Source organism: Dreissena polymorpha, chromosome 11 (genome assembly GCF_020536995.1).
Source record: "Dreissena polymorpha isolate Duluth1 chromosome 11, UMN_Dpol_1.0, whole genome shotgun sequence".
In the NCBI taxonomy this organism is placed as follows: Eukaryota; Metazoa; Mollusca; class Bivalvia; order Myida; family Dreissenidae; genus Dreissena; species Dreissena polymorpha.
In genome coordinates, this window is record NC_068365.1 from 5,904,573 (window position 1) to 5,922,219 (window position 17,647).

Genomic DNA, 17,647 nt, shown 5'->3' on the forward strand with positions numbered 1-17,647 from the left:
ATGGGATCATACTTTACACACATACATTAAAACCTGTACAGGTTAATATGGGATCATACTTTATACACATACATTAAAACCTGTACAGGTTAATATGGGATCATGCTTTACACACATGCATTAAAACCTGTTTTCCCAGAGGGAGTGTCAGGCTCATTTAATGCTATCCATTTTTATGACATTATGACAGCGGTAGAAAAATGTCATACATTTTTATTGTCATAGACCTTGATGTTGAAGATTTTACGAGAATAAAACCCGCACAAAAATAATGTGTCACTTAATCTTAAAGTGATATGGGCAACTTACAGTTCATAGGTGTCTATCGCAACCGTTGTTTATTTTTGGTGTTTTCTATTCATATACACTAATATTTGTTAATGCAGCATCAACATACAAAAACAAAATCCCGGAAAGAGAAAAATACTGCATTTGAATATCAACCCTACTTTCGTGTTGACAACTGACGACAGAAATGATTTGATGTACGATGTGAATCTTAATTTAGTTTTAGTGCAGATTTGTTCATACAACACAAATACACTTTTTTGTTTTAAGGATCATTTCGGCTTAGAGGACTGGGTGAGTCATGTAACATATCGAATATAATATATATTTTTTATAAAAAACTGGTAGCAAGATGAGTTGCAGATACTTGGTCAGTTACCACATTTCAACTTAACACTTTGGACCTGTTAATTCTTTTCAGGTCAATTTAACAGTGAAAAATGCCCATGATATCACTTTAACAATCTTCAATCATCCCAGATTAGCCTGTGCAGTCCGCCTACGCTTATTTGAGACAACATTGCCTAGAGATTTTTTTTGTATGGGCAACTACCTTTAAAACAAAACATTCAATAAAAATTGAAAGTGCTGTCCCTTATAAGCCGGTGCAGACTTCACAGGATAATGTGAGCCAATACTTTAAGCACATGCAATAAACCCCATTTACCCAAAGCACGGCCATATACATGTTACATCAAATCTTACAGAAGTTTATATTCAGGATAGGCAGCAGATTTATCGCAGGAATGTTTGCTCTAAAGCCTAATCTTTACACCTTTCATTCTTTACAAGTAATTTACAGCCTCATTAAATCGGACTGTTCAATACATGCAATAGACGTACCACTATAGAGTTCTTTTTATGATAACATTTCAATAGTATTGGCAAAGGCTATTGAACTTATCACTCGATATTTAATATCCTGAGTATGCAAACAACATTGAGGCTCTATTGGTAGGTACTTATATGGTTAATAGACGGAAATTGGATATTACAGGAATAGAAAAATACATGATTAAAATCTAATGAAAAGAGGTGACTTTTAACTGAATAAAATCTGAATATTGGTCTCTAGATAAATCTAATATAATCTAAATATCCTTCACCAATGAATTTCCTATCAATAATGCAGGTTTGGAAAATATGTCTTAAATTTCTGATGTATAATCTGATTCTGTTGAAATAATTATTTTTTCAGGAAGGAAAAAGAAAATATAAATTCACATGTGTTTATTAAATTTCTTTTTCATCTTCAATTTGGCACATTAGAGCTCTGACATGTTAAATAATGGAATATATGTCTAAAGTCAGTTTTTATTTTGCAAATTTAACAAGAATTTACACTGTTTCCAAACCTGCAAATATAAACTCTGATTGGAAATATATGAAAGCACAGCACCAAATTAACCCTTTTTATACATGCAAAAGTACTTTTCAATAAGTAACAAATATATATTGATGTCAAAACAATGAATTTTAGGAAATAATTATAAACATTAATCAAAGAATTAATCAAGATTTTAGTTACAAATTCGATAAAAAAAAGATTCTGAAGGGTTAATAATGTTATGTAGGAAATCTAAAATATGAGCATTGCTCCAGGAAAACAGGGCTTAATGCATATGCATGAAGTGTCATCCCAGATTATCCTGTGCAGTCGATCAGCTCAGGCTGATCAGGGACAATGCATTGTGCCTTAACTGGAGTTTTTCTATAAAGATACTTCCTTACATCCTTACATGAACCAATAAAAGATGAAAGTGTTGTTCCTGATTAGCCTGTGTAAAATGCACAGGCTAATCTAGGAGGACACTTTGTGCACATGGATTAAACCCCATTTTCTGAAAGCAAGGCTAATATCTAAACAAAAAAAACAAATAATGGGAAAGTTTTCAAGTTTAAACCTACATGTCGGACAACAAATGGTGCTTTGCCAGTCTCGTCGGACAAATTTTCATCATCGTAAGAATTACGTACCCCAGATTTTGACCTGGAACGAAAAATAGAAGAGATGGTAGGGCGCATGTAAGATGGGTCAGAGTCGTAACCCTCGCTGTCCTCGGAGTCCGAAGAATACGCCCTGTCAGAGAGAGAACCTGTGTTACTATGGAAACACAGAACTAAAGAGGCACAAGGGCTTGTTAAGGTACTGAAGTACCCAGAAATGTAGACAATCTATGCTTTAACCTGGCTGGTAAAAATAATTACCAATTACAATTTAGATATTTTGTCAATACCTTCATTTAATGGCTGTTTTTGTATATTTCATTAGGAACAATATTGTTCTATATACTTAATATAGCCTGTGAGCAGCACTCTGGGAAAAGGGGGCTTAATGCATGTGTATAAATGGTAACATCAGATGAGCCTGTGCAGTGCACACAGGCTAAGCAGGGACAATATTTCTGTCTAGATTGGATTTTGTTTTGAAAATACTTAAACAAAAAATTCAATTTAAGCTTAAAGTGTTATCCATAATAAGCCTGTGCAGACTTCGCAGGCTAATCTGGGACAACACTCTAGGGGCATGCATTAAACCCTGCATGGTTTCCCAGAGAACTGCGGATATTCAATTAAGCTGCCTGTCATTAACCTTTTACCTCTGATTTCTTAATATCATAAATAATTTCCTTGAATTCAGTCCTGTATTCAGACGTGTTCTTTATGTGTTTTGTCAATTAGTGCAAAATTATGTTATAAATTTAACTTGATGAAGCACAAAAACATAATTATTTATCATAAAAAAGCTTTAAGATCTTTAAGATTAAAGTTCAGTGTCTAGTTAATGTTGGTGTGCTATACTGAGGACAAAATAAAGCATTTTCAAATTCAACTGAAAATGAAAATGGAAACAGATAATATATATAGGGAAATCACCAAATAACAAATATAGAATTTATAGTGGAAAGGAGCAAAACAGACTAAAAATTACCTCAACTAGATGTGACACGTATGGCCATGTGATACTACATGTTTTGTATTGCACCTAGATGTGACAAGAATGACAACATAAGACATGTTTTGTAATACAACTAGATGTGACTTTTATGTCCTCATGAGAAACGTTTTGTCAACAACTAGATGTGACACTTATGCCTACATGAGACATGTTTTGTACTACAACTAGGTGACATGTATGCCTACATAAGACATGTTCTGTACTACAACTAGATGTGACAGGTATCATACATAAGACATGTTTTGTACTACAACTACATGTGACACGAATGCTTACATTAGACACGTTTTGTACTACAACTAGATGTGACACGTATGCCTACATTAGACATGTTTTGTACTACAACTAGATGTGACGTATGCCCTCTGAAGAGATGTGTTGACACAGACCAATCCACAAGCAGAGGACGTGTTTCCACCAAAAAATCATGAAAATAAAATAATACTTAAAAAAAGAAAACAAAAAGGGCCACAATTCTTCCAGAATTGGTTGATGCCCAAGTTTCTTTACCTCTTCGTGAAAGTATTAAATTAGAGTTGATGCCTAGCGGTTAAAGAGAAATTAACACATACAAAATATAGAACTATATATTATAAAGTGGAAAAAAATTACCATCACTCTGCACAAATGGATTGTTTTATCTAAATCTTCACATTAAGGTTGTTTAGCAGTGAATCTCTAAGTGATACCCATCCACTAGTTGAACCCTTTCCCACTCAGAAGCAAAGTGAAAATGGCTCTGTGCAAACAGCATAAAACCAGAACAGCCAGTTTGCGAGTTAAACTTGCAGTCTGTTCAGGTTTTATGCTGTTTGCTGCTCATCAGTGTCTACGAGTTGGAAATGAGGCCTTTAAAACATGAATTTAGTAAGAATGGTATTTAATTAAATGTAGCTTTCTAAGGGACTACAAATTCATCAAATACGTATCTATGTGGTACGGAGTTTAGAGGAGTTTTGGGGATTATATACTCAATAGTGGAAAAAATTACTAACAGCTATATTTCTGCCACTAAACAGGTCACAGTCTATATTCCTTCCTTCACTATGATCTAAACATTAAGTTCATAAAACTGTGAAAGGTAAAATCCACCAAGCAGTTCAAGAGTTGAAAACACAATTCTAGAGATGTAAATACCTACTTGAAAACACAAGCTAGAGGACAACAATACTGACAAATGAACATAAGAACAAACAAGTGCAATGCTTCATATGATAGATGCCTTTCCTCTCCCTTTGTGGTGTTATTACAAAATTCACATTAAAACAGTTGAAATGCAATATTATTAAATGTGCATATCTTAATAAATGCTAACTAAGAAGATTATACAATTTGCATATCTTGTTTAATGCTAACTACCATGCTAGCTAAATACGAATATCTAAAACAGAGCCCTGCAAAATCCGGAAAAGCATCTAGGTTCAAGGTAAACACGGGTATCTATGTAACTTAGGATTCTATATCATCATATTACAGGTTAGTACATGGCTAAAGGCAGTGAAAGTAAATCATACAACATAATAAGTCAATATTTGAACAATTCAACCAAGAATGAAACATAACAGCAACATGCAAACCAACAATCAGCATTCTGTGACAAACTGTGGTAAAGACTTTCATAAAATCTTTAGGAATCATAATAAAGTATATGTTGTTGGGGAAATTTTGTTATAGATGATCCCATTATAAGGTTAATAAACGTGCAATAAAAAAACCAATTTGCAACAGACTTTTGACTTCAACAAAAATGATCATACATGCATGGGGATTACTTAATAGACGAGGGCTGCATTAACTCTTTCAGTGCGGGAACCCAATTTTGAAGGCCTTTCCAAACTGTTTGCTATTCTGATAGAATTTTTTGAAAAAAAATCGAAGAAAATGCTAATTTTAGAAATTCAGCAGACAACAATTTAGCAGACGACAAATTTCCAAGCATGCAAAGGGTTAACAATGTGAACTTCATTCTGGAAAAATGGGGTTTAATGCAAGTGTGTAAAGTGTCGTCCCATATTAGTCCACATAGGATTATCATGGATGACACTTTTACTTGTATGGTCATGTTTGTTTACAGGAGGTGTCTTCTAAACAAAAATCCAGTCTAGATGGAAATTTTGGTCCTTTATTAATCTGCATATGCATTAAGCCCACTTTTTTCAGAATGGGGATAACATGCAATCTTAAAGCAATAATAATAAACCATATAACAGAAACATGAACCACAGAAAATAAACCTCTAAGAAGGCATCAATTTAATTCTATATCTGAACAAAACTATTAATTTTAAAATTTAGGAATAACACTGAACTTACATAAGCTGTTAACAGTTTGCATTTTTTAGACTGAACCATAATAAAACTATTGAAGCGGTAATAAACATTCCTCTAAATAATGTCTGAGCGAAGCTGAAATGGATGAAAATGCTAGTGCATAGATAAGGGGTGGATAGTTAATGGCCCTAAAAATGGAAGCTAAAGTTTCACCTACCCTGATGTAATTGTGATATGCAAGCCTTCCGGGCTAATAATGAAACAGAAATGAGGAAAAAGTCACATGCAGTTTACAGTCATAACACACAATATTCACTGAGGCACAATTGCAGCTATACAAATTCATCTTTAATCCAGAATAACCAGGATTAACGCATGTGCTTAAGGGTTGTCCCAGATTAGCATGTGCAGTTCGCACAGGCTAATCATAAACATAAGCTTTCTTGTTTTTTTTTAAAGAGTCTCTTCTTAACTTAAATCAAGTTAAGGTTGAAAGTGTCAAACCTGATAAGCCCGTGACGGCTACACAGGCTGATCTGAGACGACACTTCACCCACACGCATTAAGCCCCCTTTTCCTAAAGTGCCACATGCATTAAGCCCTCTTTTCCTAGAGTGAGGATCAATTTAACAATTTTACACACAAATATTTAGCGAAAGGTAATGATGTATGTCAGTGTTGAAATTGATTTTGAATTAAGGTATTGGCTTATTAAATGGTTGATTTATGCACTTAATGTATTTGTTATTTAATATATAAACATTATTATCTAAACTTCAAATACACTTCAGGTTTCATTTTGATACATTAGAAATACGTTTTTGTTTACAAATTTTGATTTTATTGTATTTGTCCAATAGACATATTTAGACCTTAAGCCATACAACCTTCTGGAAACTGGAAAGCTGCAATGAAGTCAGTGACCAAGGAATATTGAGGAAAGTTTGGAAAACTGGGCTAAATGCATGTGCATAAAAAACCATCCGAAATAAGCCTTAGGCTTATCAAGTATGACACTCTGCTATTATGGTATTGTTTTGTTTCATGGACTTCTCTAGTAAGCTAAGCAAAATTCCAGTGTAGATGAAAAGTGATGTCCCAGATTAGCCTATGCGGACGAGTTTACTCTACACTATCTGTATTGCAAATTACAGTAAGAGGGGACAGAATAAGTCCTCATAAAGTCATGTTTTAAAGACACAAACAGGTGAATGAATAACTACTAATTTTTAGCCTCTTTCTGGGTTAACTGGCCTCAATGTATGTGCATTAAGTGTTGTCTCAGATGAGCCTGTGCAGTACCTAATCAGGGACACAACTTTTCTGCCTAAACTGGATTTTGTTTAGAATAGACTTTTTAAACGAACAATTCCATAATAGCTGGGAGTGTTGTTGCTGATAAGCCTGTACCAGCTAATCTAGGCAACACTTTACACACATGCATTTAGCCCAGTTTTCCCATAACAGCCTCTTTTGGTAAATGAGTGACAGTCACATGCATTGATAATAAATTAACATTAATCTTCAACAGCATAATAATCTGAGCCCAAGTTCTCCAACCATTCTCAGCCTTCCATTCAACAACACAAAGCTTCAGTGTTTTCAATTTGTATGTAGAGTACAAAAAGGGATGCTATTAATAAGGTAGTCTAAATAAGAAATATTCAAATGAAAATCATTTTTAAACATTAACGCTTCTGAATGTTCTTTCTTGTATCTTAAATCTCAAATCTACAAATGGGTTGGCAAATACAGGTCCAATAGGTCGAAACACAGAGTGCTTACAATTATATAAAGAACACAGTGTAGATATCACCAACAAAAAAGTCATAGTCAAGCCATCATGGGCATATACATGGGCCAGGTTCCACGCAAACTGACAGAGCCCTCTCTGTATAGATCTACTCACCTGTATGCTCTTGTCCTTGACAGTGACCTTGACCTTGTAACAGAACGACCTCTTGACCTTGAGCGAGATCGAGCCTTTCTTGCAATCTGAAAAACAACATAATCAATTAATTAAATCAAAATAAATGCTTAAACAATCATAATTTATGAGTCCAACTTGTTACATAAAAATAGATATCTATGGTGTTGTGGACCATACAAGACGTTGTATAAAATGGATTAAAGTGTGAGTGTGTGTGAGTTGTTTTTTATTTTTATGGAAATTAGTTATTTTTTTACATACAAAACACTTTATTGACATTTAGTTTCTCACCTAATTTCTTATGAAAGACAACTCTTGGAAGTTGCTTATTAAAAACAACTCTTGTGTGTTACTCATGAAAGACAACTCTTGTGTGTTACTCATGAAAGACAACTCTGGTGTGTAACTCATGAAAGAAACTCTTGTCTGTTGCTCAAAGACAACTCTTGTGTGTGAAACTAATGAAAGACAACTCTTGTGTGTTGCTAGTGAATGACAACTCGTGTGTGTTGCTCATGAAAGACAACTCTTGTTTGTTAGTCATGAAAAAAACCTTTGTGTTGCTCATGAAAGACAACTCTTGTGTATTGCTCATGAAAGACAACTCTTGTGTGTTGCTTATGAAAGACAAGTCTCGTGTATAGCTCATGAAATCCAACTATTGTGTGTTACTCATGAAAGACAACTTTTCTGTGTTATTTATGAAAGAGAACTTGTGAGTGTTACTCATATCATACAACTCCTGTGTGTAAATCATGAAAGAAAATTTGTGTATTACTTATGAAAGACAACTCTTGATTCGTACTCATCAAAGACAACTCTTGCGTGTTGCTCATGAAAGACAACTCTTGTGTGTAAATCATGAAAGATAACTCTTGTGTGTTACAAATGAAAGACAACTCTTGTGTTGTACTCATGAAATACAACTCTTGTGTATAAATCATGAAAGACAACTCTTTTGTGTTGCTCATGAAATACAACTTGTGTGTAAATCATGGAAGAAAACCCTTGTGTGTTACTCATAAAAGACAACTCTTATGTGTTACTCATGAAATACAACTTGTGTGTAAATCATGGAAGATAACCCTTGTGTGTTTCTCATAAAAGACAACTCTTGTGTGTAACTCTTGTGTGTAAATTATGAAAGATAACTCTTGTGTGTAAATCATATGTAGACAACTCTTGTGTGGTACTCAAGATGACTATTGTGCGTTGCATATGAAAAAAAACTCTTGTATTATGGTCAAGACGAAAATCTCTTGTGTGTTGCTCCTGAAGAAAACTGGTGTGTATTGCTCATAAAATAAAATAAAACTTTTTTGAGTTGCTTTTGAAAGACAACTCTTGTGTATCGCTCATGAAAGCCAACACCTGTGTGTTTCTCCTATAAGACAAGTCTTGTGTGCTGCGCATGAAATACAACTATTGTGTTTTGCTCATGAAGGAAACAGTTTCCTGCAGCTTATGTAAGACAAATTTTGTGTGTTGCTCATGTAAAAAAAACTACATGTTTTGAGTATTTCTTTTTACAGAAAACTCTTGTCTGTGGCGCTTTACAATTTTTCGAGTCAATTATTTTGCTCATGAAAGACAGCTCTTGTCTGTTTCTCAAGACAGACAACTCTCGTGTATTTCTCAAGGAAGTCAACACTTAACTGTTGCTAATAAAGACAATTTGTGTGGGTTTCTCATGAAAGACAACTCTTGTGTGTAACTCATGAAAGACAACTCTTGTGTGTTACTCATGAAGGACAACTCTTGTGTGTTACTGATGAAAGATAACTCTTGTGTGTTACTCATGAAAAACAACTCTTGTGTGTAGCTTATGAAAGACAACTCTTATGTGTTGCTAATGAAAGACAACTCTTGTGTTGCTTATCTCATAAAAGACAACTCTTGCCAGTTTCTCACCTTTTCCTCCTCCAAGGCATCTTCAAGAGCGTCGAGCTCTGGAGAACGAGATTCCTTGATCACAGTCCCAGTGGTGAACTCCAGCTTGGGAGAAATACCCTGAAAAACAGAACAAGATTCTTTCATCACAGTTGTTTTGGTGAACCCAAGCTTCAGGGGAATACCTTCAAAATACAAGAACAAATAGCCAGGAAGATGAAAACAACTGCAAGTATTTTCTGTGAATAAGAGTATCGGGGAAATAAACTAGAAAAAGCATGATAACTGTCTTGTGTATCTTCATATAAAAGGTTTTAGTGTGATTTCAAGATTTTGCATATCAGATTCATTTCACAACCACTGCATTTAAAGAAAGATTTAAATATCCTTTTTGGTGCTCTCTTACAATGAAACAAACGATAATGTTAAGTAATACAAGTTTTTACCACCGCTATGCAGTATGAATGGCATGTACACTTACTGGGAATGCGATGGTGCGTGACAGGAGGACCTCGCGACATGAGGATGTATACGAGGGGCAGAGAGAGGGGTAGGGGAACAGGAACTCCCTGGCACTGGTTGAGAATGATGCCAAACGGACAGCACCGTCTGAGTAGTCTGAGTACTGAAGTAACTCAATGATAACCAGCTCATCTGAAATACAAATTAACCATGCTATTTAACCCTTTGCATGCTGGGAAATTTGTCATCTGCTAAAATTTTGTCTGCTGAATTTCTAAAATTAGCATTTTCTACGATTTTTTTCAAAGAATACTATCAGAATAGCAAACAGTTGGATCCTGATGAGACGCCACGTTTTGTGGTGTCTCATCTGGATCCAAACTGTTTGCAAAGGCCTTCAAAATTCGGTTCCAGCACTGAGAGAGCTGACACCATGTGGGTAAAGTTCTTCCATATCAACCTGTACAGTTACTAGCCCACTGAAATGTGTAAACCAGGTTGTGTCATTTTTTCCATTAAAAGTTAATGTAAGTTTTTGATATTATTTATAGCAAGGTATGTAGTAAAATGTTGTAGTATGCTAAACATTCAAAATTGTTCACAATAGACATACCTTCAAGAAATTCGGCGACATCTTGTGGGTCTAAAGCTGTGTAGTAAGTCTGAAATGTAAATAACGAAAGTTGCTGTTCTTGCTATTATCAAATTCTTCTACAGACTTTATAACCTTAAGGAGCTCAATCTGGGCAAACTGGGCTTAATAACAATGTGAATAAAGTTTAGGCTGAAAGTGTTGTCCCTAATAAGAAGGTGTGGAGTGCACAGGCTAATCTGGGATGATACTTGACACATATGCATTAAGCCCAGTTTTCCCAGAACAGAACTCAGACAGTATAGCTACAAAAAAACTACTATAATTATACCAAAAGCGTCTTATATTTCAAAAGATCACAATATTTAAGAGTCTTAAATGTAAAAAATCCTCAAAAAATGAATAAGAATTATGAATAGTTTTCAATAACTTGGTTTATAATTAAAAATTAAAAATTTTAGGGCATTTTTTAAGGGACCGTTAACCGCGATTTACGAAAAAAGAAAAGTTCTAAATACCATATTTTTTTTACAATTATTAGCAGGGTTTTACATTCAACATTCATTCATGTCAAATTTTAGGGGTCCCTAGGACTCTAGTTAATAATTTTCAGGGGTTCTGTAAATAAAAATGGGGGTCCTAATATAACTTAGTTTGAAATAATGCTTGTAGGTTACCTTGCTTTGACATTTTTGCAGACGAAAAAGGGAATATTTCAATGCATACCATTTGAGTTACAAGCAGCGAGTATATGCTAAATATGCTGGCTGTGTCAAAGTCAATTACTTAAAAGTAAAGTAATCGATTATTTACGTAAACAATAGCCGAGATTTAACACACACCTATATAATTAAAGATTGTATTTATTTTTATAGTTTAATCTTCCTTGCCAGATAATAAGCTATCGTAACCTCAGTAAGCTTTTCTTTCATAGCGACATAAATAGCTCACATTTACGCTATGTAATCTCAATTTGGGACTTTGCACCTAGCAACAGTAGGTGCGCGATAACATGATTGGTCGATAAATCAACAAGCGAGACATCTTGTACATCCGTCTAGATAATTACATACTGCAGTTATCTTTCAGAGTTTCTTGTTGATATTACGAGAACCAATATGTCAAAATGATTGTGCGTCCCATGGGACGCAAATTAACATATATGACGGGTCCTGACTGGCATTTTATGCGTATTTGACGCAACATATCGCGTCCCATAAAACCCTGTATTAGTTTATATTGATTAAAATATCACGACTGGTATATTACATTATTTTAAGTTTTCATATTTCCAGTATATTTGGTAATAAATTTTACTAGGTACAGGTACCAGGTTACTACCAGTTAACTAAAAATAACACAAGAAGATTGATCATCATGGTCACGTGGTAAACCCAGGAATGCAAATTGTGCATGCATTGTGAATTATATATATATATATATTATATATAAAATGATCAATATACTTGTGTTATTTATAGTGTAAACACCTATCGCTGTCACCTATTTTTGCGATGTACTTTCCATTTCAAAGCGCGAAATTTTATTACCAAATATACTGAAAATATGAACTTTTTTCAAGTAATGTAATATAACTAGAGCTGCAACAATATACCGGTATATCGGTATATATCGCAATACACAATCAGCATATTGTATTGCGATACGATTTTCGTCATACCGGTACGAAAATTTTACAAACAAGCATCTACATTTCGTTCAGAAAAGCCATCCAAAATAATGGTATCAAGGTAAACAAAACAAAGCGGAATTTTGTAAAAATAAATTGTCACGTAAAAATGGCATTCTAAAAAGTCTATTATACTGAGTAGCGTTGTTACATGGGAGCATTCATTCTATGCTTTTAAACGAATTATCGTTGAATTAATTACGCACAACAAAATGTTTCGTTCGATTCTGAAATGAGCATTATTAAATTTGTAATCCGAACTTCGGAAACACGCTTCCGAAATGTAATGCTTACGCGACAATAAACAAAGTGCTTTATTCTTTTTCTCAATAAAAAGCGCGCAAAAATTATAGAGACATGCAGAACGTCGCGTGGAAAGTGTTGGTGTATTTGTGTTGTATAAATTGGGAACATCACGCCAGGCGATTTATGCGTGTTCAGTGGGGAAAAAAACGCCCCGTTGGAAGTTATTTCATCACATATTTAAATAGTAACAAATGCCAAAATGTATTTGATATTTAAGAAAATGGGCGAATGTTTGTGTTTTGTGTTATTCTTAAGCATTTTTATAGTAAACATTTACCAGAATTTGCTTTAAAACTGGAATATACGGGATTATCGGGTAATTGGCGAGTTACATGTATAATGCTGGTACAAGTAAGCAATATATTGCGATATATTGCAATACGGGTTTTTGAACTGACATTATATCGCAATACGTTTTTTGGCGTATTGTTGCAGCACTAAATATAACAGTCGTGGTCCCTCATTGCATATAATATTGCACAGTACATACACACACCTTTTCGAATCTAAATGGCTCATAGAAGATAAATGGAAACACGGACGTGACATTTCGTGTATTCCTGTACTGGCCAAACACACTGATACTCAGATAACAGTCCTCCTTGCTTGGCAGCCAGACACCCGGGGCAGAAACCTGCAACAGAGCGAGAGTTCTTAGTGAACGAATGAGATATATTGTAGATTAGCACAAAAATATAAAGACATGTGTTATCCTCAACAAGAAAACACATGTGAGCTTTGCGAAAACGTGGCTTAATTCAAGTTCTTAAAGTGGCGTCCCTAATAGATTGTCTTTGCAGTCTGCACAGGCTAATCAGGGACAACACTTTCAGCTCATACTAGATTTATGTTTAGAAGAGAACTCTTTTGAACAAAAAAATCCATAAAACCATAAAGTGTCTTCCCTTATCAGCCTTTACGGACTGCATGCATTAAGTCCCGAGTTCCCAGAATGAGGCTCAAATATGAATACTGATATAAAGACATGTGTTATCACCAAGAAGACATTTGTATCCCCATGAAAACCAATGTTGTTTTACTTATGTTTCTCCCAAAATAACTATCGAAGCTGTTGTATATTATGTTTTTTAAAGAGCTTTTTTCACGGTGTTTGAAATATGACTTGTAACTGTTGCAAGGTGCATTTAAAGTAATTATATATAAGTTGTTTGTAACCTTGTCAGCGTGGTTTTGTATTTATTACTGATGTAGGATATTATTTCACAAGTGACCGCGCCACTAAGCCTTATCTGTCATTGAGAAAGAAAGACGATTCGTTTACAGTTTACATAATTTTATTTATTAAGTATTTTTTACATTCTAAGTATTTATCATCATGAATTGTAATTTGAGGTTTAAGTGTTTTTGCATGTTCTAGACGGTTTTTATGATTCAATATAATACATTATACCGAAGTTGCATTTGTAAAATGTATGTGGTTCTAAATGTAGATCTAGTATGTGCACTCCTGATTATTTGCAGTTTTGCACCATGTCATAAGACATGGATAAAGTGCTGTAAAGCCTGATAAATGTATAAGTACATGTTGTATTGTTTATATGATGTTTACAAAGAAATCTGTGTGCTCTTCTATCTGAGATGTTTATTAGATTATGTTTTAAAATAAGTCAGCCAGGTTGCTACAATAGCATTTATCTCAATGGAAATATTTTATCTGGTTGTAAATTATTGACTTTGTTATCATTGGAAATCATGTATTATGTGATATTCTAATAATGTCTGATGATACATATTATAATTATCCTCTAGTTTTCAAAGTGTATTGGTTGTTTGTCATTGCATTATTTTATAGAATAACAAGTAATTGAAATGATATATGGATAACTTGTTTGACATTGTAATTTTTGAGGACTTGTTCATATACTTCACCTCAAGACAACTAGTATGTGTCAATTTATGTAATTATACACTGAACTAAATAATCTTATTATAATAGTATTCATGATTAGCATAACAGCCTATGCCTTTGTGCTTCTTTTCCAATATGAAGTGACTACAGTGATTTTTTTTGCTCAAATTTACAGCCGAATTTCGGCTGCTTCCCAATCGCAAAAATACACGTTTTTTTCCCAAAAATCTGACCAAAATTTCCCCAAAAAAGCCCAACTTCCAAAAAAAAATTATTTTTTTTTTTTAAGAAAGAAGTCTCATATAACTTAATTATGATTTCTTAAATCTAGGTCTCAACTTTATTTTTAAAACATCTTACAAAATATATAACTTGAATTTAGTCATTTTTGTCCATAAATCATTCCCAAACTTGCCACTTTTATTGATTAAAAAAAAAAACAATTTGACCAGACTCCTTTTCTAGAAAACTCCTTGAACATGCACTTAAAAACAATATCACTTCTGTTACTTATAATCCTATTTATAATGCTTAATTTTTCCCAATTTCATGGTTTATCGCGCTATTTTTCCAAATTTCACGGTTTATCGCACTAATTTTCCCAATTAAAATGGCACAGGCTGTAACAAATTAAAGCTAAAAAAATCACTGGACTAGTAGTAAGAATAGCAACAAATACAAAGCATTGATATGTTTATATTGTTTTAATTTAAATTCAAAGTTGTTTAAATAATGTGTACTTTTTTATATGTTTCATATGACATGTGTGTGCTCTCAATTATGAAATATGACAGATATCTCATTTTCTAATGTCATGCAGTAAAGAATATATATGTTGTTTTTTATATCACCTGGGTAAGTTTGACAGTTAACTAAAAACAACTGACATGGCCTTACGGGAAAGGAAACCATACAAAAACATTTTTTATCTACACTAGCGTATAACTATTCTAACATCTATATATCCAGTGTTTTTTTATGGCAATTTCGGGGCCGATATAGGGGTGTTCCGATTTTATGAGGTGTGTTTTTCCACTAAAATTATAGATATGGGTATGGTTTTGAGCATCTAAGTATAGATATGGGTATTGAAATCAGAAATTTGCTTGTATATAAATGCATATACCGGTAGATTTGAAAGTATCAGTATCAAAATGGGTATGATAAATGTCATTCTTGTATATAAATTGGTATCAAAAAGTAAATTTCAGTAGCAGGAAAGATATAATAGCAAATTTAATAAGTATACTGTATTGATATGAAAAAGATTAAAATTCTAGTATGAAATGTGTCCACTTTATCAAATTCTAGTATTGAAATGGGTCCAGTTTATCAAACTTCTTGTATGCTATAGTCTGGTTGAGTCGTGGGTAATTTTCATAAAGTTGTTACATCACAAATATTTTATAAATATATGACCATGAATCATAATGAAAATAATTATTAACCTTTCTTCTTTAAGATGTGTTGCTTTTTTCCAAATGTTTATCGTCTTTAAACATCATAATAATCGACTGTGTTGATAGTGTCAAACTACCATCATGAAAATACGCTTCCGGTTGATTCGTGGGTTCTTATTGGCTGCCAGAATTTCAAGATTTGCATACTATAAATAGCCTTTAAACTGACCATGCAGGACAGGTTAATTTCTTGTGAAAAAATGTCAACAGACGATGTAGCATGGTAAATACTCATAAATAAACAATTTTGTGTTACTTTGAATCACTATATGAACAATACATAAATGAGCAAATACTTCATAAGGACCTATCAAGTTATGATGAATTACACTTATCACTTGTTTTTGACGCATTTTTGATCGGACAAAAATGGTGACCGTGTCAAAACATTTTTCCATAACAAACTACATCATGTGCGAACGTTCTATCGCGAGATTTCACCCGATTTCTATACCCACGAATCAAACAGAACCCACGACTCAACCAGTAACAACCATATTGAAATGGGTCCACTTTCTCAATGGTATCGTATACAAATTGGTATGCTTTTTCAAAAATCTTGTATCAAAATGGGTCTACTTTATCAGAGTTCAGGTATAAAATGGGTCAGATTTCGGAAGTCTCAGCGGGACAGGGACTGCTTAAACCCTTCAAGATCAGGATGTAAAACTGTAGTGGCGGGGAGGTTGTTCCACATCACAATAGTGGAAAAAATGAAAACTTATAATAATTTGCAGTAGTATGGATCTGTCTGTAGGAGAGGGGATGCATGTGACGAGTGAATCTGGTGAGTCGCTTGATATATGATGGTAGGGGCACAGCCACTAAACCTTGAACAATTTTGAAAATACATAATATTCAATCAATGATGCGTTCATTTTAATGAATTAATAATGGTCTGATCATAATTGTGCATTTTATAGGCAAACTTAAACACCAGTTTCTTGCAATACCAGTTTGATACAGCATTAAATTTCCATAATATGGGCCTTGATGCAATGCATGTATTGATTCATCTTCACAGATCTTAAGCCATAAAACTCCCATATCAAATACTTGTCAAAGGTAGATCAGTTTATAGCCCTATACATAAATATTTGATAACAATCACAAGAGCCCTAAATACCAAGTGTGAAAACCAATACACTACTGTACATTGAATTATAAATCAATAAATCATGCTTTAGTTTAAAGTAAATCTTTTACTAAATTACTATGATCTTGCTGCTGATACTGATTCCTCCATATTATGTCAATTAAAACCATTTATTTTAAATCTGATCACATTTAATATGTTAGTTTTAATAAGTGGTATATACAAGTACAATATATTATGTATACAATAAAGCGCAAGCGGGAATGTGCTTTGCAAGCAAAAACCTGTCAACATGACTTTTGACATCTCTATATGTGGCTAATTTTGAGCAAATTTAAATAAAAACAGCATACCCTTTCAATATTTAAATCCACAACACATCTCAGCGCTCTTCGTGGCATGATACAGGTTAATTAATTCTACGTTTAAACGGTTTTAAATAAATAATGACCCCAAAATATAAAATCCCAACCCGTTGCTCTGGTTCTAAGGACGCCCCTATTTCGACCAATCAAAAGTCTTGCTTTCTTATTGTGAACGGGGACCAGTTTTATTATTTAAAACAATTATAAACGACAAACACTATATTATGTACTAATTATTTGATAATAATTCAATTATTTATTTTTCACATTTATTATTTAAAAAATATCCAAACAACAATAAAATACAAATTACGAAAAATAATTAATCCCTAAATTTCGTACTCAACAGTTTCGATACATCTGCATCATAAAATTTCCAACCCTAAATTTACTTCCCTTTGCACATAAAAAACGTACTTCTTATATAAGGAATCTCATTATGTATACATTTTATTCGAATATTTCATAG

General features: G+C 33.5%; 1 protein-coding gene across 9 annotated transcripts in view; it reads right to left on the reverse strand.

Moving 5' to 3' along the window:
- LOC127849513 (spermatogenesis-associated protein 6-like) overlaps positions 1–17,307 on the reverse strand; it is a 29,784-nt gene extending 12,477 nt beyond the window's left edge. For 3 of the 9 annotated variants that reach the window (XM_052382128.1, XM_052382129.1, XM_052382137.1), the window contains exons 1-8: positions 17,167–17,307; positions 12,884–13,021; positions 10,413–10,461; positions 9,819–9,991; positions 9,359–9,457; positions 7,427–7,512; positions 5,735–5,767; positions 2,197–2,368 (exon numbers count right to left, since the gene is read on the reverse strand). In XM_052382128.1, coding sequence (XP_052238088.1) covers positions 2,197–2,368; positions 5,735–5,767; positions 7,427–7,512; positions 9,359–9,457; positions 9,819–9,991; positions 10,413–10,461; positions 12,884–13,021; positions 17,167–17,214 — 798 coding nt within the window. In that variant the 5' untranslated portion in view covers positions 17,215–17,307. The remainder of the gene's footprint in view (positions 1–2,196; positions 2,369–5,734; positions 5,768–7,426; positions 7,513–9,358; positions 9,458–9,818; positions 9,992–10,412; positions 10,462–12,883; positions 13,022–17,166) is intronic. The other 6 variants (XM_052382132.1, XM_052382134.1, XM_052382133.1 and 3 more) reach the window with 5 other exon arrangements.
- Between the last annotated feature and the right edge of the window lie 340 nt (positions 17,308–17,647).